This window comes from Acinonyx jubatus, chromosome C1, assembly GCF_027475565.1.
Source record: "Acinonyx jubatus isolate Ajub_Pintada_27869175 chromosome C1, VMU_Ajub_asm_v1.0, whole genome shotgun sequence".
Taxonomy (NCBI): domain Eukaryota; kingdom Metazoa; phylum Chordata; class Mammalia; order Carnivora; family Felidae; genus Acinonyx; species Acinonyx jubatus.
Window position 1 is genome coordinate 105,537,663 of NC_069381.1, and position 26,169 is coordinate 105,563,831.

At 42.8% G+C, this 26,169-nt stretch overlaps 1 protein-coding gene across 3 annotated transcripts; it reads left to right on the forward strand.

The window, feature by feature from the left end:
- Positions 1-15,352: 15,352 nt before the first annotated feature.
- On the forward strand, positions 15,353-16,869 carry IVL (involucrin). Of its 3 annotated transcripts, XM_027056120.2 has the most exons (3): positions 15,354-15,564; positions 15,595-15,807; positions 15,865-16,868. In XM_027056120.2, exons 1-3 carry the CDS (start codon positions 15,403-15,405, stop codon positions 16,546-16,548), a joined length of 1,059 nt encoding a protein of 352 aa, XP_026911921.2. In that variant the 5' UTR covers positions 15,354-15,402; the 3' UTR covers positions 16,549-16,868. The 3 variants fall into 3 exon arrangements, with proteins under 3 accessions (XP_026911918.2, XP_026911921.2, XP_026911920.2); XM_027056119.2 differs by having other exon boundaries at positions 15,595-16,868; XM_027056117.2 differs by having other exon boundaries at positions 15,353-16,869.
- Positions 16,870-26,169: the final 9,300 nt, after the last annotated feature.

Here is a 26,169-nt window from a genome sequence, read left to right on the forward strand (position 1 = left end):
TCCTTTTATTTGATTTGCTAAATTTTAAGAAGTTTTGCTTCTATGTTAATGAGGGATACTGATCTACAGTTTTGGGATTTTTTTAATTTCTACAGCAATTTGTGAGAGAATTGATATAATTCATTCCTTAGATGTTTGTTAGAATTCACCATCTGTGCCTGAAGGTTTCCTTGTGGGAAGGTTTTTAATTAAAAACACAATGTCTTTAAATGATTTGGAGTGTTTCAGATTATTCCCTTTTGAATGAATGTTGTTAGTTTTTGTCTTTTGGGAAATATATTTTATCTGTTTTTATTTATCAGCATAAAGTTGTTTATAGTATGCTCTTATTATTTTTTCATACCTATAGAATTTGTAATAAGGTGACCTCTTTCATTTCAGGTACTGGTCCTTCATGTCTTCTCTCTTTGTTTCCCACTCCGTCTGGCTGGCAACTTCATTGATTTTTATCAGTCTTTTAAAGAACCAGCTTTTTGTTTCATTGGTTTTCTATGTTGCTTTCAGTTTTTGTCTTACTGATATCTTAAAGATAAGTCTCATCTTTATTATTTCCTTTCTTCCACTTACTTTGAGTTTAATTTATGTTTCTTTTTTCTAGTTTCTTAAGATGATAGCCAAGGCCATTAATTTGAAATTTTTCTTTTTCTAATATGTGCCCTTAATGCTATAAATTTTCCTCTAAGGGCTGTTTTAGCTACATTTAAACGTTATTGATATGTTGTTTTTATTTTCTGGTTCAAAAGACTTCCTAATTTCCTTTTTGATTTCTCCTTTGATCTATGAGTTAGTTATAATTATGTTAAATTATTATTTTCCAAATGTTGGGAGATTTTCAAAAGATCTTCGTTATTTCTAATTTTGTTCCTCTGTTATCAAAAACATCCTTTGTATGATTTGAATCTTTTTAAATTTATTAAGTCTTATTTCATGGATGAGAATATGCTCCATCTTGGTAAATACTCCATGTCCTCTTGAAAAGAAAATACATTCTACTTTCATTGCATGGCATATTTGATAGTAGCAGTTAGGCTGATTTGTTACACTGCATGATTCAAGTCCTCTATATTTGTACTGATTTCATACCCCCTTGTTTTGTCAAATATTAAGTCAGTCGTGTTGAGACCTCTGGCCATAACTGTGAATTCCTCTGTTGTTTCTTGTAATTCTAATAGTTTTGCTTTATATATTTTGAAAATCTATGATTATATTAACAAATTCTTAGATTTATTATATCCTCTTCATAAATTGCCTCTTAATCTTTAAAAGATGACCCCTGGTAATGATCCCTGGTAATATTCTTTGCTCTAAAATCTACTTTGAAGTCAGCTACCCACTTCAGCTTTCTTTTGATTGGTAGAAGGCAAGCATTTATTGTACTTTTAACTTATTTGTGTCCTTATATTTGAAATGGATTCCTCCCAGATAATATATACTTGCAGTGATATATATATATATATATATATATATATATATACACACACACATACACACACACACACACACACACACACACACACAATGGAATATTACTTGGCAACCAAAAATAATAAAATTATGGGGCACCTGGGTGGCTCAGTCGGTTAAGCATTTGGCTCAGGTCATGATCTCATGGTTCGTGAGTTCGAGCCCCAGGTCAGGCTCTGTGCTGACACCTCAGAGCCTGGAGCCTGCTTTGGATTCTGTGTCTCCCTCTCCCTGCCCCTCCCCTGCTCACACTCTGTCTGTCTGTCTCTCTCTCAAAAATAAACATTAAAAAATTTTTAAAAAGAATGAAATCTTGCCATTTGCAACAACATGGATGGAACTAGAGTGTATTGTGCTAAGTGAAATTGGTCAGTCAGAGAAAGACAAATATCATATGATCTTATGACTTCATTCATATGTGGAATTTAAGATATAAAACAGATGAACATAGGGGAGGGAACCAAAAACAATATAAAAACAGGGAGAGGGACAAAACATAAGAGACTCTTAAATACAGAGAACAAACTGAGGATTGCTGGAGGGGTTGTGGGAGGGGAGATGGACTAAATGGACAAGGGGCATTTAGGAGGACACTTGCTGGGATGAGCACTGGGTGTTATATGTGGGAGATGTATCACTGGATTCTACTCCTGAAATTATTGCACTATATGCTAACTAACATGGATGTAAATTTTTTCAAAAATTAAAAAATATGTATAATTGGGTCTTTTAAAATTCAAATTGACAATCTCTGCCTTTTAGTCAGAGTATTTAGATCACTGCCTGTAGTGTGATTATTGCTATGGTTGAGTTTAATCTAGCATCCTGAGATTTGTTTTCTATCTTGCCTATTTTCCTTTTTCTTTTGCACTGAGTTTTATATGATCTCATCTCATCTCTGTTGTTGACTTCTCTGTAACTCTTCACTGTGTAATTTTGGTGGTTACACTGGATTTACTGTATGGATCTCTAACTCAGCACAGCCCACCTCCACATTCTACCCCTTCCCTTGTAGCATAAAAACTTATGAAGAGTGTGCTTCCCTTTCTCCCCTTCTGGCCCCAGTGCCGTTGGTGTGATACTTTTCTCTTCTACATGTATACATATTATACATATAACAAATTATATTGTCATCATACATTGCTCTCAATTTTGCATTAAATAATCATATATTCTTTAGGTTTAAACAGTAAGCAAAAAGGGCACCTGGGTGGCTCAGTTGATAGCATCCGACTTTGGCTCAGGTCATGATCTCATGTTTCGTAAGTTCGAGCCCCATGTCGGGTTTTCTGCTGACAGCTCAGAGTCTGGAGACTGCTTCGGTTTCTGTGTCTCTCTGTTTCTCTGCTCCTCCCCACTCACGCTCTGTCTCTCTCTCTCAAAAATAAATAAACATTAAAAAAATAAACAATAAGCAAAAGTCTTTTGCTTTCCTCCAGGTGGTTACCAGTTACACGGCTTTTTCTTCCTCTGTATGGAGCCATAATTCCATTTTATGTCACTTTCCTTGATCCTGAAGGACTGCTTTAACATTTCTTATGGTTCAGAGTCTGCTGGTGTTAAATTATTTTAGATTTGGGTTTTGAAAAAGTATTTATTTTTCCTTCATTGCCTGATGTGTCTAGTAGCTTAACAACCATTGTCTCATGTAGTGTCTTTTTTCTTTTTTAACTTTTTAAGGTAGAGGCATAAATCTGTTCTTTTTTACCTTACGCTCATAGAAATGGCAGTTCACTGTGCTTTCCCAATGATTTGTTTGAGCACCAAATAAGTGCCGGGTTCTATGTGATACCCTTCTGAAGTATATAAATAGATAAAGTAAATAAATAAGTCAAATCTGTACTGTGATGCTTGCAGTTTAAAAGCAACACAGGTGAACAGATACAACAGGTATAAATGCTGTGTTAGAAAGCATTTTTTAACTCCAAAAACCTAATCCTTCCTGGGAATACATCTTTTCGCCACATATTTCTTTGGGTTCCTTCCTGAGTACATCCTCATGGCATAAAAAGCAAAGGCAGAAGCTCTCTGCTGAGGCTGCAGGGGGTATGATTCTGGTCATAGGCTGTGTGCCATGGCCCGGACTCAGGAGACTTCTAGGCTCAGGAGACTAAAAATGAGACTGGAAAACCTTTTTAAAATGTGATAAGGAACTTTCTTGGGCCTTTCATTAAAGGATGGGGTCATGGGCATAAACATTTGGAGTGGGATGGAAATCCCCAAGGTCCAGGACCTTGATGCTGCCAACCTGCTCCTGAATCAGAAAACAGGAACCCTAATGTTAAGACAAATGGTCCAATCCACTCTAAGAGGTTGGATGTGGGGTGGTGAGGGAAGTGAAGTCAAAGAAGTATTGTGAATAAAAAGGAACAATTTCAAACGCAATCACTATATTGAGGAGATACCTGCACCCCCATGTTCATTGCAGCATTATTACAATAGCCAAAACATGGAAACAATCTATCAATGGATGAATGGAAGAAGGTGTGGGATACTTTGAGGACATTATGTAAAGTGAAATAAATCAGACAAAGAGAACTACAGTGCGTTCTTTCTTACATGTGGAATGTAAGAAAGCCAAACATGGAAGCAGACAGAGGAGTGGTGGCTGCCAGGGAGTGGCGGTGGGGAAAAGGAGATGTTGTTCACAGAGAGTACAAATTCCAGTTATAAAATGAGTAAATTCTGGGAATTTACAGCATGGTGACTAGACTTAACAATATGCTATTATATACTTGAAAGTGAGTAGATCATGTGAAGTGATAGCTAAGCTTATTGTGAATAATCATCTTGCAATATATGTGTATGAAAACATCATGCTGGACACCTTAAACTTACATGGCACATTTCAATTATACCTCCATAAAACTGAGGGGAAAGAGGAATTATTTTAGTGACAGAAAACTCACATTAGCATGGTGGCATTTTGGAGAGATGCAAATGAGTCTTTAGTAGTCCAATACAGCTAGTTCCCTCTCCTCTGCCCAGGACTAAATTGATTGCTGTGTGCTTGGTTGAGCACTGAATGAACTGGATGAGTTGCATTTAGGAGTCATGGGCAAAAATTGCAAACTGTATTTTTAAACTCTGACGTCATGCTGTACACACCAAAAAATGTTCGTACTATGCAAGGCCTAGGAAGCTACAGAAGATTGGGCTCCCTGAGCCTCAGCCAGCTGGAATGTTTCTCTCTCCAGGTAAAATCCTGGCTCCAGCCCCTCTCCCTTTTGCCTACTTCCTGGAGGTGGGTCCAACACAGACCCCTCAAGAGGGCTGGGGCTCACCTGACTTTATTAGCCATCCAGCCCTTCAGAGGTGCCAGGACTCAGCACACTCTTCTCATCCCTGAATGAAGATTTCACACTTATCTTTGGCATCACCCACTCAGCTTCCTTTGCTTCTTGGAGCTGCTTAGAGGCAGGGATGGAAGGTGGCTAAAGTTCCTGCTGTTGCCCCAGCTGGAGGCAGGGAGTGAAGCAGTGAAACTCTAAGCACAGAAATACCACCAGCAGATGCCAGAGGACACATGGAGTCTTGTTTTTGCTCTTGGAAACTTGGGGCTATTAAAGGAAAGGGTGTTTACAAAGTCACATGATCAGCACTGCCACAAAAAAGGAGAGACAGCATGGGGGGGTGCAAAATTTTGGAATGTTGAGACCCTATCCTTTCTCTCCCACAAAGCACATCCCTCTGGTCAGCAGCATGCAATCCAGGTGAGGGTCTGGGGCTGGATCCTCAAAATAAACTTTTTGAAGTTTCTAAGCAGACTTTTGGGACTCATGGAAGACATCTAAAAACTTATACCTTCCATAAAGCAGGAGTGGGAGAGGAGATCCTACAGTGCCTAAGGTTAAACCAGACTTGCCTGACTTTATCAGGAATTTGAACACGTGATGTTTTCTGTCATCAGGAATGGTGAGTAGATATTAGATGTTAAGTTTATTTATGGAAAAGCACATGTTCCTCTTTAACATGAGGAGATTCATTCCTGTAAGAGGTATTTAGGAAGGAGATGGACGTGTGGGTCTAGGCACTGGGGAAGTCAGGAAGCTCATATGGGTGGGAGTCCCACTCTCATGAACTTGCATTCTAGTGAAGCAAGCACACAAATAAATAATGTAAGTTCAAACAGTGCTGAGAGCTGTCATGAGACAGATAGTGTGGTGCAGTCAGTGCTTTGTTTTAGGTAGGGTGAGAGGGGCCATCTCAGGGAGGTGACATTTGAAGTAGAGGTCTAGCTGACATGCACAAGTAGGTCACGGGGACATCTGCAGAAGAGGTCCCCAGGAACAGGGAACAAGCGGGAGAGTCCCAGTCTGCAGGCAAACCCTCCACCAATAGGAACTGGGGAGTGGGAGGAGGGCTGAAACAAACACAGGGTGTAGCATGACCAAAGCCTCATGGACTGTGGTCTGTCAGTAATGGCTCCCCAGCAGAGGAAGGGTAGAGCCAGGTGCCAGGTTTAGGAGCTAGAGGAAGGGAGTCAGCACCAGCTGGTACCCCATTCATCTGCTTCTCACTACAACATTTTTTGGAAATACTGTCTATGCTCACTGTTCTCAAGTTCCCTCTTCTCTTTTGCTCTTGAAGCCACCACATTCTGGCTTTCATACTCACTGCTACCTTTGGCTTCCTTGTCAAGGTCAGCAACAGACTCCATGTTACCTAGCCCTGTGGCATTCTCAGTCCTCATCTGTACAGCATTTCTCCCGTGTCTATGCCCCTCCTTGGCCCCGTCTCCACATAACTTCCAGCAGACCCCATTCTCAGGGCTCATTTCTTACCCCACTGGCTGCTCTTCCCCAGTTTTCCTCAGTCTTCACTGACCTCCTCCTCATCTGACCACTTACCATTGGAGTGATTCAGGGGACTGTCTGTGAGCTTCTCCTCTTTTCTATCTGTATTCATTCCCATGATGATCTCATCCTGGCCCATGATTCAAATGCTATTGATAGGCTGGTGATTCCAAACTTACAACCATTGCATGAACCCTTCTTCTGAACTCAAGACGGTATATCTAATTGTCTACTTGGATATCTAGTGGGTACCCCAAACATAGCATGCCCCAAAGCTCACTACTGATCTTTTCCACAAAACCAGCTCCTTCCGTGGTCTTCTCTATCACTGGGAATGGCAGCTCTATCCTTACAGCCATTCAAGAACTTTTGAGTTCCTGTTGGCTCCCATCTGTACCTTAGATCTAATCTGTTAGAGAATCTTACTGACTCCATCGTTACAACACGTCTGTAATCTGACTACTGCTCCCTGCCTCTACTGCCATCCCCCTAGGTCCAAGCCACGGCTACATTAACACAGTTGCCTAACTGCTTCCATCCTTGCCTGGGAGACCCCTTTCAGAGTAAGTCAGATGATGCCATTGCTCTATATGGCTTCTCGTCTCTTCCACCACGAAAGCCCAAGATGCTGCATGATTTCCTGCACTGCCCACCATCACCCACTTCTGCGCCCTCCTCTATTACATCTCTGTCCCTTGTTCACACATGCCCAGCCATACTCACCTGCTTGCTGGTTCCAGAACATGCCAGGCAAAGCCCTGCTTCAGGGACATGGCCCCTGCTGTTTCCTCTCCCCCACTTATCGTCACAATGATGTCATTTTCATCAGGCTCCTGCTGTGAGGTCTCTCCTGACTAATCCATTTAAAATAAACCACATCCCCTCTCCTAGCACTCCATAAACCTCTTTCTTGCCCTATTTTTCTACATAGTATTTCTCACATGCTTTATATTCTGGGTATGCATTTATTTTTGCTCATTGTCTGCCCCTGAACTGGGATGACAGCTTTAGGAGGGTGGGCATATTCACTTCTTTTCTTCAATGCTGTGCCCCTACTACCTAGAACAAGGGCTCACAGGAAACTCTCAATAAATAGCAGTTGAATGAAAAAGCAATAAGACGTAAAGTGAAAAAGTTATGTCAGCAGAGAGAATGGAATGTACAAAGATATAGAGGTCAGTATAAGTGAACTCAGGAGAGCTGGGCCTGGCTCAGACCTGCTGCTGACCCTGGTGTGATCTATGTGCTTCTTTCCTCTCTCTAAACTGCGTCATCCTTTGCAAAGCCAGTTGGACTCACTGACTCTGAAGGCCCTTCCAGCATCAGCTCTCTCAGACCTGGATCCTTTACTGCCAGAAGATGGCTCTGGGACCAGAGCCTCCTGGGAGAAACACCAGAAACCGGGCACAGGGAAGAGAGGAGGGCAAGGCTGAAGTCCAGCAAGCAAGAACTTGTCTGTAAGGAGAAGCCCTGAACCTGCCTTTCTTCCCCAAAGCCTTCTGACCTCTCTTTCCCCTTCCTGCCCCTGTCCCACGCCACATAAGCTTTCCAGTAAAACCTGAGTGGCAGGAAAATAACACTCCTGCAGTTTTCATCTTGCCTATGCTTTGCAGCTCTCTAATCTTTCTCTGTGGCAGCCCTGGGCTCATCCTGGGGACACAGAAGGACTCCTGTTACTATCACATTCAGTGGGCATCTCTGTCTTCAGTGGTGGAGAAAGAGGTTGGCCCAGGAACAGAGGCTCCCTCTTTGATGCACTTGCTGGCTGTGGGACCACTGGTCAGTTGCTACACTGCTCTGTACCTCAGTCCCTCATCTGTGACATGCAGAGAATTAAATTAGACAGGGGATGAGGAGAATTTTGCACTATATCTCAGAAACAGCAGTCTTTGTAGGTTTGTTTCCTTTGTATTCTCCCCAGGGGGACTCTTGCAGTCCTGGTCTGTTCTCACTTGCATCCATGCAAGGCCAGGTAGTTGAGTGCTCATGTGGTATGGCATTGAAGGGTACCCACATGTCTCAGTTTCTGTACCTGTGGCTCCATCCAATGGGGCTTTCCTGAGAGCAGATGCAGCACCCCCCCACATAAATCTAGGACTTCCTGAAGTCATCAGTATCTCCCTGTCCAGCTGGGAAGGTAGGGTGGCAGGCCAAGGCCCACACCAGTACACTGGCTCAAGTGGGGCCCCAGATGCCAGCATGTGTACTGACTCTGCACTGGGGCCCAGTTTGCTGGAGATAGTTAAGTGGGAAGGCACATTTCAGGGAGGAAATAGGCACTGTTTTATAGTCTGGACCACACCAACCCATCTGGTGGCCTGGGCCAGTTGGACAGCTTCATGATATAGATGAGGTTAGAAAGGGGCCATGCTGGGGCAGCTCACAGGAGCTCAGTAGGATCCAAGAGAGGCAGGGAAATGTAGGCACTAACTCCTCCTAGTGAAAGCTTCTCCTCCAGATGGCCCCGATCACACACACCTGCACACACTCACTCACACACACTTGTATATACACACATGTGTGCACACACTGCAACCTCTTGCAGAAGTAATTCTAAGACTAATTACTCCTCTCAGGAGGCAGCTGATGCAGGGTCTGGTGCCCCATCCTCCCTAACGAGCAGGGGAGGAAGAGGGCTGGAGAGTGTAAAGCCAGGAGGTCGGCCAAGTCCTGGGGCCAAGTCCTGCCTCCTCTGATTTGTCTGATCACTGGCAACCCTTCTCAAGGGCTGCACAGCTGGACTTGGTCCCTCTCTCCCCTTTTGTTCTGCACCTGCCTCGTGTCTCTGCTCTGTGATGTCCCTCACTATTCCCTCCACCCGTGGCCTTATCACTCTTCCAGTGTGCCTTCCACCAGCTGTGTCCTTCCCAGCACCTTCAGATCCTGCACACAGCCTGGTGAAGTCTTGCCCCACGTGTTCTTTGCCCATAATCTGCATTCTGTGTGGCTGGTGGAGACCTTGTCACCAATCTCTGGCTGTCCGTGCACTCCTCAACTGTCACAATAAAAGGAAGTGGATTCCTTTTGTTGTCCACATCAAAGTTAGACCCAAACGGCTGCCTGTCTTCTTCCCACACAGGCCCCCAGGCCCCTCCAGGAGCTATCATGCTGTAGGAACGCAATCTCATTTGGATTTCTCAGTGAGCCCAGCATAAGGGAACACAACTGCTCCACATGGGGACTCATGTGCACAAGAGAGATCATCTCGTGGGCTAAGCTGAAGCACTGCCAGAGGCCCAGGAGCAGACTGACCCCAAGAAGGAGCAAATGGGAAATCAGAGACCTAACTTCTGTCTCCATTCCACTCCCATGCACTGTGGGCCTTTGGGGCTTTAGGCCTCTCACTGGCAAAATGAGAAGGTTAAATCTGTTGGCTCTGGAATACCATTTATCCTTAAAACTCTATATTTAGGCAGGTAACACACTGACTTCTATCAGAAAACATGGCCATGACCCCCAACAATAAAACAGTCAGTTTCAGTGCAGTCTATGTGCTAACCACATATATTACCTCACCAAATCCTCACAGGAATAGAAGGAGGTATTTGTATCCCCATTTAATAGAAAAGGAAACTAAGGGCCATAGAGTAAATGTGACATGTCCAGATAACAAGAGGTACAGTGAGATTCAAACCCGGGCCTGTCTTATCCCAAAGCCAGTGTCCATCCTTGAAAAGTAACACTCCTCCAGGTTGTATTAGGCTAAAATATACATCAATACTAGCCAGGAAGTAGAGCTTTCTGTTCCCAGGACTAACAAGGGTCAAAGCAAGTGCATTTTTGCTGAATCTGAGCCAGGGAAGACTGGCCCTTCTTCCAGAAAACCCAGAACTGATCACAATGGGGTCAGTCAGTAAATGGTTGACAAACAGAGTTGAAAGATGTCTGAAGTTACATAATGAAATCTGTCACCACCATCAGATGCTCAGGCATCTGGGAAGGCAGCCTGGTAGGGAAGAGAGCCCACTACAAGGAGATCAGGATCATGTGGGTTTAAACCTAGCTCAATCACAGACCTCCTATAGGCTCTTGGGCAGCTCATGTCTCCTCTCCAGACTTCAGTGCTCACCTGTCACAAGAGGGGTCTGGCCCCCTTGCTTTCACCTGGCTGTTTTCGGAAGCTCCTATGCACCAAGCACCAGATGAGGCCTTCCCCATTCATTAAGTCCCCTCTAGTTCAAGCATGCCACTGCATTCTGGGCCAAAATTCAACCACAAAGAATTCAATTTCCCAAACAGTGAGCCCAAGGGGAAGGGCACCTGCCAGCTGGAGGGGAGGGCACTAAGCATCTCTGTTTCTCCCTACTGACAGTCTTCCATGTCTTTGCTCTTCTTGTTCTAAGAGTAGAGTAACACATTGCCTTCTACAGCAATCAGCACTGGGACTGAAAGTGGGAATGAGCAATCCCACAGGTCAAGGAAGGGAAGCCAGAGGAAGACAAACAGGGACAAACAGGGCACATCACGTGAGCCAATCCAGAGCCCTGGGGAAGGAGAATCAGCCTCCTGGCCCTTTATGGGTCTCATCTCTCGTCCTTGCTTTGTTTCCTCCTGGAACAACAGATGGACACAAGAGGCGAATGAGGAGTGAAGGTCAGGTTTAGGAGGCCATGAAGGAGGCCAGTAAGGACTCAGGGCACGTGGGATCCTACCAGTGCAGGTTGCAGATTGAGAGATGATGTTAGTGGCAGTGACTCTGTCAGAGGAGGAGGCTTATGGGGAAGAAGGACAAGTTAGCAGCCTCAGAGAGTGGAGGCACTGCCTCACCAGGGAACAGCTTGGGCATGGCCACCCAAAGTGGGAATGAGGGACCTCCTGGTCCAAGTCACCTTCCTAGGACCATCTGCCATCACCCCATACTGACAGCTTACTAAGAGCTGTCCTTGACATCCTGCCCCCAGAGCAGTGAAATGCTGTGACCAACGTTCCCTCCCCCTATAGCTAAGCAACAGTTCAAATGGGCTGTCTCACTTAGGGAGAAAGAGAACCCAGCCAGTTTCTGCTTCTTTGACAGAAATATCTGGAGCCTCCCTGGGTTGGGGAAGAGCTGGGGTCAAGTCCTCTGCATGTGTCATGGGATATGAGCTCATACTCATTACACTGGGCGGGGGCTGGACAGTTACCCAGACTCATCATGTGCACCCGGGGCCAATGAGGTCACTCACACAGACACTGAATCTCCTCCATATGCATGTATGTCTGTCACCTAAATGGGGCAGTCTGAGGGCAGGGTCTGGCACCTCTGAGCCCCTAACAGGCTGGGGCTTCTCTAAACCCTCCCCTGCCCACATGGACTCCCTCAGTTCCCCACTCCACCCTTCTCCCCACACCCTAGCTTTGCCCAGTGACCAAAGGTTCACACACACGGTCTTCCCCCCAAAGCTCTCATTATGCTGTGAATCAGAGGGCGGGAGGCAGATCTAGCAGATAAGAGCCCCTAGAAACCCATAAGACTGGTGTGACTTCCTTGAGCAGGGTCTGCTGCCCTGGGACTGACTGTGAAGGGCTGGGGAGAGGCCGATTCCTCCCATGTGAGGTCAGCATCCGAGTGCAAGGCATGAGTGTCCATGTGAGGATACTTGGTTAGTTCTTCACTGGGGAAGGGGAGGTCAGAGGGTGTGAAGAGGGCTTTTCTTGCCCCAGCAGATAACGTAGTTCCTATGCTATGGGGGAGGAAGTGTGAGGTCCTGGGTGGGTTCAGGGAACAGAGATGGCATGAGCAGACAGTAGTACTCCAGGGGCAGAGGACCCTCCACCTGTTTTTCCAGACTGAGCTCTAGGAGCATGGCAAAATTAGCATTATAAATAGATATTTATGGGGCTGGAAGGAGATGCCTGTCAGGAAACCACAGGGAATCAGAATATTCCTCACAATTAGCCCCAGAAATGAGTATTTGCTTTCATATTATTCTAATATTTCCTTTTGATTAGGTTGTAAAGAAGAGAGTTTAAATAAATGATATCCACAAAATAAGCTATTAACCAATCATTAAAAAGAAAGGCATGTTAGGGGCGCCTGGGTGGCTCAGTCAGTTAAGCATCTGACTTCAGCTCAGGTTATGATCTCACAGTTTGTGAGTTTGAGCCCCGCATCAGGCTCTGTGCTGACAGCTTAGAGCCTAGAGCCTGCTTCAGATTCTGTGTCTCCCCACTCTCTCTGCCCCTCCCCTGCTCACGCTCATTCTCTCTCAAAACTGGATAAACATTAAAAAAAAGAAGAGCATGTTATAATTCAATTTTGTTTACACACACATTTGCACATACACAATGCTAAAATGTTTAATAGTGGTTATCTCCAAGTGGTGAAATTCACCATTCATCCATTCCTTCAACTAATACTTATAGAGCACTTTGTATATGTGATGGTTATGATGGATCCTGGGGACATTGCAGAAAACACAGCAGGCAACCCCCCTGCCTTATGGAGCTTATTTTCCAGTGGGAAAGATAAAAAATAAGTAAGTGAACAAATCTCAACTATTATTAGTGAAATGAAGTGAACCAGAAGATAAGCCTCTAGGTAGGTAGTCAAGGAAGGCTCTCTGGCAGACCCCAACACTTATACTGAAGCTAAAAGACACAAAGAGTTAGAGACCCTGGAGGAACCTGCTGGCTGAAAGAGAGTAGACACCAAGCCCTGAGGTGGGGAGCCCTGGACTTGTCCTAGGAACTGAGGACACTTTGTGAGGGCCTTTGAAACCATAGCAGTGAGTTTGGATTTTATTCCAGATGAGCTAGTCACTTTCAGCATTGAGGAGGGATAAGTTTCAACCCTTACTCTGAAAGATTGTTTAAGCTATTTTTAGAGAATGGTTTGGAGAAAGCAATGAATGATTTGGTGTTGATCAAAACCATTATGCATTTCAAAAAAATGTAGAAAAAAGCAATAAAAAGCAATCATAAAAAGCAATATTTATTATTTTATATACTGTGTATTTAATACTTGTTTCTTTGCCTGGATTCATCCATGCTTTGGATTATTTATGAACATGGCTTTCTTGAGAACTTCTGTAACTACACACTTGCAGATGGGACCTAGACAGCCCCTAGGTTATAGCAAAAGACTCTTACAAGCCTTCTACTCGATTCTTTAGGTCTAAAGTCTGACCCCCTCCAGCCAGGATTTATTTCCACATAGAGCGGAGTTATAGGTATTTCCTGAGAGCAGACAGGCTGTGGGCTAGTGGTCTGGCAAATTCATCCCTCATGAGATGTGATTCTTCCACCTTGACACCACATACGCTGGCCTGAACATCCCATAGAGGCATACAACTTTCAATTCTGTGCCCTTGGAAATGAATCTCTAGGTCTAATTGTGAGAATGACCCTGTTTTGCAAGTGAAGAAATTGATATTCAGAGAAAAGTCTTGGCTGAAGTCACAAAGCAATAGAAAAAGGGGACAAGTTTCCCAAGATGCCTCCCTCACCTCCCCATGCCCAGGTCAGATGAGTATCACAGCAATGACTGAGTCCCCAGAGCCCTCTGTGAGTCTCTGTGAAAAGGGACCCTGAGGGGTTTTCTGCTTCAGGTACCTGTGATGAGTCAGGAAAGGGCTGGAAGAAGTTGACCAACTTGAGTGGTGAAACCAGTCCATCTTCTTCAAGCAGGGCAGGAGGCTGGGCTGGGGAAACATATAAGGGCACCCTGGCCCCTGCTCAGCTCAGCACTGCACTAGAGGCCTCCACAGCTGTCCCCACTGTGAGTCTGGTAAGTACTAGCTGGGAGCCCTGGGACTGGCACTGCACACTAGAGTGTGGTTGTGTGGCTAGCCTGGGTGGGTGCGTGGATCACTCTCAGACTGGATTCAGATGGACTCCATGTCTTTCCAGGTGGACTCAGGTCACTATGCTGAGAGACATATGCCACGGCATGGAAATACAGAACAGAGAGCAATCTGCTCCCCTCCTGTACCATCTTTTCTTGGTTTGATGTTTTGGAGAGAGAGGGGGAGAGAGACAGAGAGAGAGGAGAGAGAGAGAGAGAGAGAGAGAGAGAGAGAGAGAGAGGAGATGGGGATGAGGAGGAGTAGAGCCAATTTCTTCCCTGAACTGTCTTACTTGGGCTGACTGTGATTGTGCCTTCATCAGTGGGCAGGGGTTGAGGGAAATGCATGTGGCTCTTGCTATGCTGCAGAATGGAGGACTGAAAAATGGGGAAAGACTCCTAATTGGAGAGACCTAGGCAAAGCAGTGGCAGGAAAATCCAACTGAAAGGTACAAGACTTGAAAGAACTCGCTCCACTTCTCAGGAACCTCCCAGGCCTTCCTTCTACCCCACCCCACCCCACCCCCCAGGTGCTAGGGCTGCAGCGGAAGCTCCAAAGGTCATGAGAGAAAGCTATGGAGTGGAACAGGCCAATCTGCTAACTTTTCAGAGGAGAAATCTGAGGCCCAGAGGGGCTAAGGGACCTGCTCAGAAACACGCAGCCTTTCAGTGTGACACTTAAGCAGATTCTAGGTCATGTGACCAGTCCAGGGCATGTGCCATGACCCTGGCATGGACCACTGATTTTCTAGGACTCAGGAGTCCTCCAAAGTCCCTCTCTTCCTAGGGACTCACCTCTTCCCATCAGAGCTCATCTCTCCTTCTTGGTCAGTGGAGATTAGAAGTAGGGGCAGAGGCAGGATGGCTCAGTGATTTAAGTGTCCAGCTTAGTCTTAGCTCAGATCATGATCTCATGGTTTGTGGGTTGGGATCAAGCCCTGTGTCCAACTCTGCATTGACAGTACAGGGCCTGCTTGGGATTCTCTCTCTTTCCTTCCCTCTCTGTCCCGACCCAGCTTACACTCTCTTTTTCTTAAAAAAAAAAAAAAAAAGGAGTGAGGGCAGAAGCAAGGATTAGGCAAAAAATGGCACCCAGCCAACCCTTGTCCAGAAACTTCAAAGACAGGCCTCTTTGTTGGCTCTTTCTGGGAACAAGAGGTTCCCAGGAGGGTCTTTCTTGGCTGTACCCCTCCTCCCCTCCACTCTGTGATTCTGGGGAACAGCAACCCAGAGTGGGTAGGAGAGCCCCAACCCAAGGTAAGAGAAGGGATGCTGAGAAACCAGGCACTGCTACAGATTGCAAGGATTCATCTACTCCCTCTGCCTTCAGTCACCCTTCTGACCCCTCCTGTCTTTTAGGTTAAAGCAGCTTCCAGGATGTCCCAGCAACACACTCTGCCAGTGACTCTGCCTCCCTCACTCTGTCAGGAGCCCCTCAAGCCAGTTTGCCCTCCCATCAATACCCAGCCCGAGCAAGTGAAACAGCCAACCCCACTGCCTGCCCTGTGCCAGAAGATGCCCTCTAAGTTCCCAGGGGAGGTCCCCCAGGAGCATGGGGAACATGGGGAGGTCCCCCAGGAGCAAGGGGAGAATCATACAACTCTCGTGAAGGGGGTGACTGAGCAACAATGTGAGCCACAGCAGCAGGAACATCATCTGGAACAGCAACAGCAGCAACAGCAAGACTCACAGCAGCAGGAACAGCATCCAGAACAGCAGCAGCAACAGCAGGACTCACAGGAGCAGGAACTTCACCTGGAACAGCATCTGGAACAGAAGCAGCAGCAGCAGCAGCAAGAGTCACATGAGCAGGAACTTTGCCTGGAACAGCATCCAGAACAGCAGCAGCAGCAGCAGCAAAAGTCACAGGAGCAGGAACTTTGCCTGGAACAGCATCTGGAAAAGAACCAGCAGCAACAAGAGTCACAGGAGCAGGAACTGCACCTGGAACAGCATCTGGAACAGCAGCAGCAAGAGTCACAGGACCAGGAACTTCACCTGGAACAACATCTGGAACAGAAGCAGCAGCAGCAAGAGCCACAGGAGCAAGAAATTCACCTGGAGCAGCATCTGGAACAGCAGCAGCAGAAAGAGTCACAGGAGCAGGAACTGCACCTGGAACAGCATCTGGAACAGCAGAAGGAGCAGGAAATACAGCAGCAGCAACAAAAGGAACAGTGTGAGGAAAATCAGGAAGCAAAAAACCTGGAGCAGCAGCTGGAGCAGGAGAAAGCACAAAGGAAGCAGCAGCAAAAGGAACAGCTGGGACAGGAGAAGAAGATCATGGGCCAGCAACTGGATGGAGATCTAGCAAAGAGAAATGAGCATCTGGAAAAGAGAGAAGAGCAGCAGCCAGAGCCAGCAGAGCAGCAGGAAGGCCAACTGATGCAGCCTGCATTTGTCCCAGCTCCTGGCCAGGTCCAAGAGCCCCTACTAGTCCATCCACTGAGGGGAGAAGTCATGCCCCTCATAGACCAACAGCAGCAGAAGCAGGAGGTATATGGCCCCCCAAAATATAAGTAAGCACCCCCAGTCCCAGAGGCTCTCAGGCTATCCCACACAAGTGACAAGAGAGCCAGTGGCCTCTCTTACCTCAGGTCCCCAGCCTGGTGGCCCACCTCATCTGTGAAACTGCCTAACCCTGTCCTTCTGCATGTTTCTTTGATGGGGCTGGGAGAAGGGAAAGTTATTGCCCAGAACCCATCCCTAATGAGCTCAGTCCCAACAGGTGGCCATGGCCTCTGTCACTAATTCTGACTTTGTCCCCAGTCTTATAGTTGAATCTGTGAGTATTTACAATAATACAGAATAAATCCTGGAAGTCTGGGATCCTGTATCCTCTTTGTCTTTCCTCCTCTGTCTCTCACCATGTAAAGAACCTGTGCTTGAGTCAATGGTTGCAATGGACTCTCTTGGCCAATTCCCAAAAGAGGACAGACATCTTTAATTCTGTTCCCCAAACCACCCAGTGCATTCAGCAACTTCTTAAAAGGAACCAAAACCAAAACCAAACCAAACAAAAATAACTTCACTCATGTACCTGAAATCAATGTTTGCCAATTGCTGGTCGTGAAACAGGGACAAGTTATTCTGGTTGGGGGAAGGAGAATCTGTCCACCTCATTCCAGCACTGCCTCACACCACACACTAGGCTCAATCCTAGCCCCTGGCCAAGCTCCACACGCTGCCTCCGATCTCCTTTCATCTCCTCACATCGGGGACGACCATGGGAAGACAACACCAGGGAGGTGTGGGGCTCCAGCTGGGTTCTTGTCCTTTTCTGGGTGTTCTGTCTGTAGAATAGCTTCCAAGAATCTTATGAACTGTCTACTTGGCTAAGGAAGATTTTAAGAAAGTGATAGGAGCAGAATTGAGCAATGTGAGAAGAGGAGACAAGCTCAAGACTGGTGTCTGATGGGGAAAGTGACAGTGTGACTAAAGAAGGTAAAGATTGGGCTTGCTGTAATCATGGGAGTGCCAAAAAGGCTGTAGAAATACAGACCCAAGGCCACTGCAGTCATTACCCTGATGACACTTCTCCAGTTTTACTGCCATCAGTCACATCAGGACTTGGGACACTCTCTCTCCTAAACTCTACTTTAATGCTCCAAATCACCTGCCTTTCACTATTTAACCCTATCATTGCAAGCAGGTTGTCTCAAGCCACCCAAAGCTATTTTATCACAGCAATGAGTATATGTTTGGGGTATATTGAGACGTCCATAGGTAGCCAGATTCAACAGACCTGAAAGGCACTTGGCCTCCCTCACTCCCCGCCCAACCCCATGGCAACACTTGCCATGTCTCCCCCTTAAGTACCCTTTCTGGGGCAGTGATACCACCATCTGTGTATTCATCTCAAGAGAGACACCATGATCACTCCTCCTCCTCTTCTTCCCCAGGCCCTGCCCAGGACCACTTCCTTGCTATCCCTGCAACACACCCAAGCTTGGACTGAGATCATTCCTCACCTCCTCTATTGCAGTGGCCTTCAAGCTGGTCTCCTTTACTCCCTGGCTCCCTACACACCCCACATTGCACGCATGACACAGAGGACAGGGTATTCTACTTAAACTTCTGATCTAACCTCATTGCTCCTGTTAACACTTGTCAGTGGCACTCATTACAGATCTTCCTCAGCTTACAGTAGGGTTACATCCCGCTAGACCTATCATAAGTTGGAAATACTGTACGATGAAAATACGCTTAATACACCCAACCTACCAAACATCAGAGCATAGCATAGCCCACCATAAACATGTTCAGAGCACTTACATTAGCCTATAGTTAGGTGACATCATCCAACACCAAGCCCATTTTATAATGCAGACTTGAACATCTCATGTAATTTATTGAATTCTGTACTGAAAATGAAAAACAGATAAGTGGTATGGGTACAGAATGGTTATAAGTGTCTCAGTTGTTCACCCTTGTGACTGTGTGGCTGACAGGGAGCTTGGCCTCCCTGCCACTGCCCAGCATTACAAGAGAGTAGCATCCACACATTGCTAGCCCAGGAAAAGGTCCAAATTCAGAATTTGAAGTTTGGTTTCTACTGGAGGCATAATGTTTTCACATCATTCCATAGTCAAAAAATCCTAAGTCAAACTATAGTAAGTTAGGAACCATCTGTACTTACTTAAAGATGAACACACTCCAGTCCTCCCAACAGGACAAGACTTAAGAGAATCCTGGGTAGGACTGGACAGGAAGATTGGGGGCCAAGGGAGAAGTTACCAGAAAAACTCAGAGTATGCACACATTCCCTTTAGAGTCTTAGGTTTTGATTTTTTTTTAAATAAACTTTTTTTAGAGCAGCTTTGGATTTACAGAAAAGTTGAGAAGCTAGTACAGAGAGTTCCAACACACTCCACACCCAGTTTCTTGTATTATTAACATCATACATGGATATAGTTCATTTATTACAATTAATAAATAATATTAATATATTATTATTACCTAAAGTTCATGATTTACTCTGATTTCCTTAGTTTTTACCTAATGTCTTTTTCTGTTCCAGGATTCCACCTAAGATGCCCCACTATATTTAGTCATCTTGTCTCCTAGGCTCCTCATGATTATGACAGACTTCTCTTTTTTTTGTTTACCTTGACCGTTTTGAGGGAGTAGCTATTTTGTAGACTATCCCTCAATTTGGGTTTGTCTGATATTTATCTTATGATTAGAATTAAGTTGTGGGGTTTTAAGGAGAAAGAGCATAGGGGTAAAATTTCATTGTTATCACATTATATGAAGACTCCCATCTATCTATAGTGTCCTGTCCTGAGTGTCAAGTATCAACATAAATTGTTTGGAATTTTCTGTATAGGAAATTTGTTTCTTCCTTCTTGCTGTTTATATGTTTAATCACTTGTTTATATCGGTATGGACTCATGATATTTATTTTATATTCCGGCTTATAATCCAATAGTTATTTATTTTTCTTTTTTATTGTGGTAAAACACACATAACATAGGGGCGCCTGGGTGGCTCAGTCAGTTAAAGCATCCGACTTCAGCTCAGGTCATGATCTCATGGCTTGTGGGTTTGAGCCCTGCATTGGGCTCTGTGCTGACAGCTCAGAGCCTGGAGCCTGCTTCCTCTCTCTCTGCCCCTCCTCTGCTCGTGCTCTGTCTCTATCTCTCAAAAATAAATATTAAAAAAAAATTAAAAACCCCACATAACATAAAACTTACTATCTTAATAATTACACAGTTCAATAGCATTAACTACATTTATTTTGTTATGCAACTTTCCATCTCCAGAACTCTTTCATCTTGCAAACCAATCGCAACAATGGCAACCACCATTCATTCTCTTTTCTTGGCTTCTTTTTGTCTTTTTAAAAAAATCTCTCCTTTCCCCCAAATGCCAGCCTCTGTTAATTATCATTCTACTCTCCAAGTTCAGCATTTTTGGTCATGAATAAGTAATTATGTATTAAGCTAAATAATATATATATTATTACATAAAAAATTATATGGTACACTAAATATAATATAATATAATATAATATAATATAATATAATATATAATATGTTATATATCACATTTGATTATCCATGCATCTTCTGACATTTATATTATTTCCATATCTTGATCATTGTGACTAATGCTACAGTTAACATGGTAGTGCAGATACGGAATTCATTTCCTTTGGGTATATACTCAGAAGTAGAATTACTGGACCATATGGTAGTTTTATTTTTAGTTTTTTGAGGGTCATCCATATTATTTTTTATTAAGGCTGTGCCAGTTTACATTTTCACCAATAGCGTACAATGGTTCCCTTTTCTCCACATCCTTGCCAACACTTGTTAGCTTTTGACTTTTTTTTATAATAGCTATTCTAACAAATATGAGGTGATATCTCATTGTGGTTTTAATTTTCATTTTCCTGCTGATTAGTGATGCTGGGCATCTTTTCATATTCCTGTTGGAAACAGTATGGTATTGACATAACAATGGACACATAGTTCAATGGAACAGAAGAGAGAAACCATAAATAAAACCATGCACACATGGTCAACTAATTTTCAACAAAGATTCCAAAAATACACAATAGGAAAACATAATCTCTTTAAGAAATGGTGTTGGAAAAAAACTGGACATCCACATGAAAAATAATAGAATTGGCCTCTTAGAACCATACAAAAAGTGAACTGAAAAGGGGTTAATGATTTAAATGGAAGATATGAAATCATAAAACTCCCAGAAGAACATGTGTGGGAAAAGCTGTTTGACATTGACCTTGGCAATGTTTTTTTTTTAATTAATTAATTAATTTTTGTTAATTTACATCCAAGTTAGTTAACATATAGTGCAATAATGATTTCAGGAGTAGAATCCAGTGATTCATTCCCTGAATATAGCCCTCAGTGCTCATCCCAAAAAGTATCTTCCTTAATGCCCCTTGCATTTAGCCCGTCCCCCCAACCACAACCCATCCAGCAATCTTCAGTTTGTTCTCTATATTTAAGAGTGTCTTATGTTTTGTCCCCCTCCCTGTTTTTATGCTATTCGTGCTTCCCTTTCCTTCTGTTCATCTGTTCTATATCTTAAATTCCACATATGAGTGAAGTCATATGATATTTGTCTTTCCCTGACTGACTAATTTCACTTAGCATAATACCCTCCAGTTCCATCCACATTGTTGCAAATGGCAAGATTTCATTCTTTTTTATTTCTGAGTAATATTCCATTATATATATATATATATATATATATATATATATATATATTCCATTCATTAGTCGATAGACATTTGGGCTTTTTCCATACTTTGGTTATTGTTGATAATGCCGCTATAAACATTGGGCTGTATGTGCCCCTTCAAAATAGCACACCTGTATCCTTTGGATACAGCAATTGCTGGGTCATAGGGTAGTTCTAATTTAATTTTCTGAGGAACCTTCATACTGTTGTCCAGAGTGGCTAAACCAGTTGACATTCACACCAGCAGTTGCAAAGAGCTCCTCTTTCTCTGTATGCTCATCAACATCTGTTATTTCCTGAGTTGTTAATGTTAGCCATTCTGACAGGTGTGAGGTGGTATCTCATTTTAGTTTTGGTTTGTATTTTCCTGATGATGAGTGATGTTGAGCATTTTTTCATGTGTCTGTTAGCCATCTGGATGCTTCTTTGAAAAAGTGTCTATTCATGTCTTTTGCCCATTTCTTCATTAGATTATTTGTCTCTTGGGTGTTGAGTTTGACAAGTTCTCTATAGATTTTGGATACTAACCCTTTACCTGCTATGTCATTTGCAAATATCTTCTCCCATTCCATTATTTGCCTTTTACTTTTGCTGACTGTTTCTTCCACCATGCAGAAGCGTTTTATTTTGATGAGGTCCCAATAGTTCATTTTTGCTTTTGTTTTCCTTGCCTCTGGAGACATGTTGAGTAAGATGTTGCAGCCAAGGACAAAGAGGTCTTTGCCTACTCTCTCTTCTAAGAGTTTGATGGCTTCCTATCTTACATTGAGGTCTTTCATCCATTTTGAGTTTATTTTTGTGTATGGTGTAAGAAAGTGGTCCAGGTTCATTCTTCTGCATGTCGCTGTCCAGTTTTCCCAACACCATTTTCTGAAAAGACTCTCTTTATTCCATTGGATATTCCTTCCTACTTTGTCAAAGATTAGTTGGCCATATATCTGTAGGTCCATTTCTGGGTTCTCTATTCTGTTCCATTGATCTAAGTGTCTGTTTTTGTGCCAGTACTATACTGTCTTGATGATTACAGCTTTGTAACACATCTTGAAGTCTGGAATTGTGATGCTTCCAGCTTTGGTTTTCTTTTTCAGAATTGCTTTGGTTATTCAGGGTCTTTTCTGGTTCCATACACATTTTAGGATTATTTGTTGTAGCTCTGTGAAGATTGTTGATATTATTTTGATAGGGATTGCATTGAATATGTAAATTGCTTTGGGAAGTATCGACATTTTACCAATATTTGTTCTTCTGATCCATAAACATGGAATACCTTTCCATTTTTTGTGTGTGTCTTCAGTTTCTTTCCTAAGCTTTCTATAGTTTTCAGTGTATAGTTTTTTCACCTCGTTGGTTAGGTTTATTCCTAGGTATTTTAGTTTTTGGTGCAACTTTAAGTGGTATCAATTCCTTGATTTCTCTTTCAGCTGTTTCATTATTGGTGTCTAGAAATGCAACCAATTTCTGTGCATTGATTTTATATCCTGAAACTTTGCTGAATTCATGAATCAGTTCTAGCAGTTTTTTGGCGAAATCTTTTGGATTTTCCATATAGAGTATCATGTCATCTGCGAAGAGTGAAAGTCTGACTTCCTCCTTGATGATTTGGATAACTTTTGTTTCTTTGTGTTGTCTGATTGCTGAGGTTAGAATTTCCAATACTCTGTTAAATGACAGTGGTAAGAGTGGACATCCCTGTTGTGTTCCTAACCTTAGGGGAAAAGCTCTCAGTTTTTCCCCATTGAGGATGATATTAGCAGTGGGTCTTTATTTTTTTTAATGTTTATTTATTTTTTGAAAGAGAGAAAAAGAGAGAAAGAGCAAGTGGGGAAAAGGAAGAGAGAGAGGGAGACACAGAATCCAAAGCAGGCTCCAGCCTCTGAGCGCCCAATGTGGGACTTGAACCCACGAAGCATGAGATCATAACCTGAGCTGACGTTGGACGCTTAACCACCTGAGCCACCTAGGCACCCCTAGTGCCTTTCGTATATGGCTTTTATGACCTTGAGGTATGATCCTTCTATCCCTACTTGCTTGAGGGTTTCTATCAAGAAAGGATGCTATACTTTGTCGAATGCTTTCTCTCCATCTATTGAGAGGATCATGTTTGCAGATATTGAACCAGCCCTGCAGCCCAGGTTTAAATCCCACTTGATCCTGGTGAATAATTCCTTTAATGTATTGTTGGATCCGGTTGGCTAGTATCTTGTTGAGAATTTTTGCATCCATGTTCATCAGGGAAATTGGTCTATAGTTCTCCTTTTTAGTGTGGTCTTTGTCTGGTTTTGGAATCAAGGTAATGCTGGCCTCATAGAATGAGTTTGGAAGTTTTCCTTTCATTTCTATTTTTTGAAACAACCTCAAAGGAATAGGGGTTAACTCTTCTTTAAATGTTTGGTAGAATTCCCCTGGAAAGCCAGCTGGTCCCTGATTCTTGATTTTGGGGAGATTTTTGATTACTAATTCAACTTATTTACTGGTTATGGGTCTGTTCAAATTTTCTATTTCTCTCTGTTTCAGTTTTGGTAGTTCACTTATTTCTAGGAATTTGTCCACTTCTTCCATATTGCCTAATTTATTGGCATATAATTGCTCATAATATTCTTATTATTGTTTGTATTTCTGCAGTGTTGGTTCCTTTTCTGCAGTGATCTTTCCTTTTTCATTCTTGATTTTATTTATTTGGGTCCTTTACTTTTCCTTTTTACCAAACTGGCTAAGGGTTTATCAATTTTGTTAATTCTCTCAAAGAATCAGATTCTGGTTTCATTGATCTGTTCTACTGTGTTTTTAAAAAATTTTCTATAGCATTGATTTCTGCTCTAATCTTTATTATTTTCTGTCTTCTGTGGTTTGGGGTTTTATTTGCTGTTCTTTTCCAACTCTTTAACGTGTAAGGTTAGGTTGTGTATCTGAGACCTTTCTTCCTTCTTTAGGAAGGCCTGGATTGCTATATGTTTCCCTCTTATGACCACCTTTTCTGCATCCCAGAGGTTTTGGGCTGTCATATTTTCATTTTCATTGGCTTCCATGTACTTTTTAATTTTTTCTTTAATTTCTTGGGTAACCCAATCACTATTTAGTAGGATGTTCTTTAATCTCCAAGTATTCACTGTCTTTCCAAATTTTTTATTGTGGTTGATATCAAGTTTTATAGTGTTATGGTCTGAAAACATGCACGGTATGATCTCCATTTTTTGAACTTGTTGAGGGCTGATTTGTGTCCAAGTATGTGATCTATTCTGGAGAATGTTCCATTTGCGCTCAAGAGGAATGGGTATTTGGCTGCTTTAGGATGAAATGTTCTGAATATATCTGTTAAGTCTTTCCTGTCCAGTGTGTCTTTCAAAGCCATTGTTTCCTTGTTGATTTTGTGGTTAGATGATCTGTCTCTTGCTGCAAGTGGAGGGTTGACGTTCCCTACTATTATGACATTATTATCAATGAGTTTCTGTATGTTTGTGATTAACTGATTTATATATTTGGGTGTTTCATGTTGGCGACATAATTTTTTATAATTTTTAGATCTTCTTGGTGGATAGGCCCCTTAATTATGATATAATGCCCTTCTTTATCTCTTGTTACAGTCTTTATTTTAAAACCTAGATTGTCTGATATAAGTATGGCTACTCAGGCTTTCTTTTGGCAATGATTAGCATGATAGATGGTTTTCCATACCCTTACGTTCAATGTGAAGGCATCTTTAGGTCTAAAATGGGTTTCTTGTAAACAGCATATAGAATGGATTTTGTTTTCTTATCCATTCTGTTACCCTATATCTTTTGATTGGAGCTTTTAGTCCATTGACATTTAGAGTGAGTACTTAAATATATGAATTTATTGCCATTGTGTTGCCTGTTGAGTGGGAGTTTCTGGTGGTGTTCTCTTGTCCTTTCTAGTCTTTCTTGCTTTTGGTCTTTTTTGTTTTGTTTCCTCTTTTCTCCCCTCAGAGATTCCCCCTTAAAATTTCTTGCAAGGCTGGTTTAGTGATCACAAACTCCTTTAGTTTAGTTTTGTTTTGTTTTGTTTTTGTCTGGGAACTACTTTATCTCTCCTTCCATTTTGAATGACAGTCTTGCTGGATAAAGAATTCTTGGTTGCATATTTTTCTGATTCAGCACATTGAATATATCTTGCCACTCCTTTCTGGCCTGCCAGGTTTCGTGGATAGGACTGATGTAAACCTGGTGTACCTTCACTTATAGGTTATGGAACTTTTTTGCCTTGCTGTTTTTATAATTCTTTCCTTGTCTGTGTATTTTGTGAATTTGACTATTATATATCTTGTTGGTGGTTGGTTTTTGTTCAGTCTAATGAGACTTTTCAGTCTGTCTTGGATTTTGATGTCTGTATCTTTCCGCAGGTTAGGAAAATATTCTGCTATAATTTAAGCACAAACCTTTTACCCCTTTTCCTTTCTCTTCATCTTTTGGGACTCCTATGGATTTGGATGCTATTCTTTTTTAGTGAGTTACTAAGTTGTCTAATTCTTATATCATGCTCCTTGCCTTAGTTTCCCTCTTTTTTCTGCTTCATTGTTCTCCATAATTCTGTTCTCTATATTGCTGATTTGCTGCTCTGCCTCATCTATCCTTGCCACTATTGCATTATTTGAGATTGCATCTCAGTTATAGCATTTTTAACTTAGTCCTGAGTAGATTTTACTTTTTTTAAATCTCTCCAGAAAGGGATTCTATGTTTTATTCAACCCCAGCTAGTATTCTCATTATCATGATTCTGACTTCTAGTTCAGACATCTTGCTTATATCTGTGCTGATTAAGTCCCTGGCTGTCCCTGTGTTCCTGTTCTTTCTTTTGACGTGAATTCCTTCATTTTGTAATTTTGGAGGAAGAAAAATAATTAATAAAATTAAAATTAAGAAGATTAAAAACAACACAAAAAATAAAATAAAGGAAGTTAGAGTCTTGGTATGT

What these genes read in the sequence shown, in the direction of transcription:
- IVL (XM_027056117.2), top strand. Translation starts at nt 15,403, where the DNA reads ATGTCCCAGCAACACACTCTGCCAGTGACTCTGCCTCCCTCACTCTGT.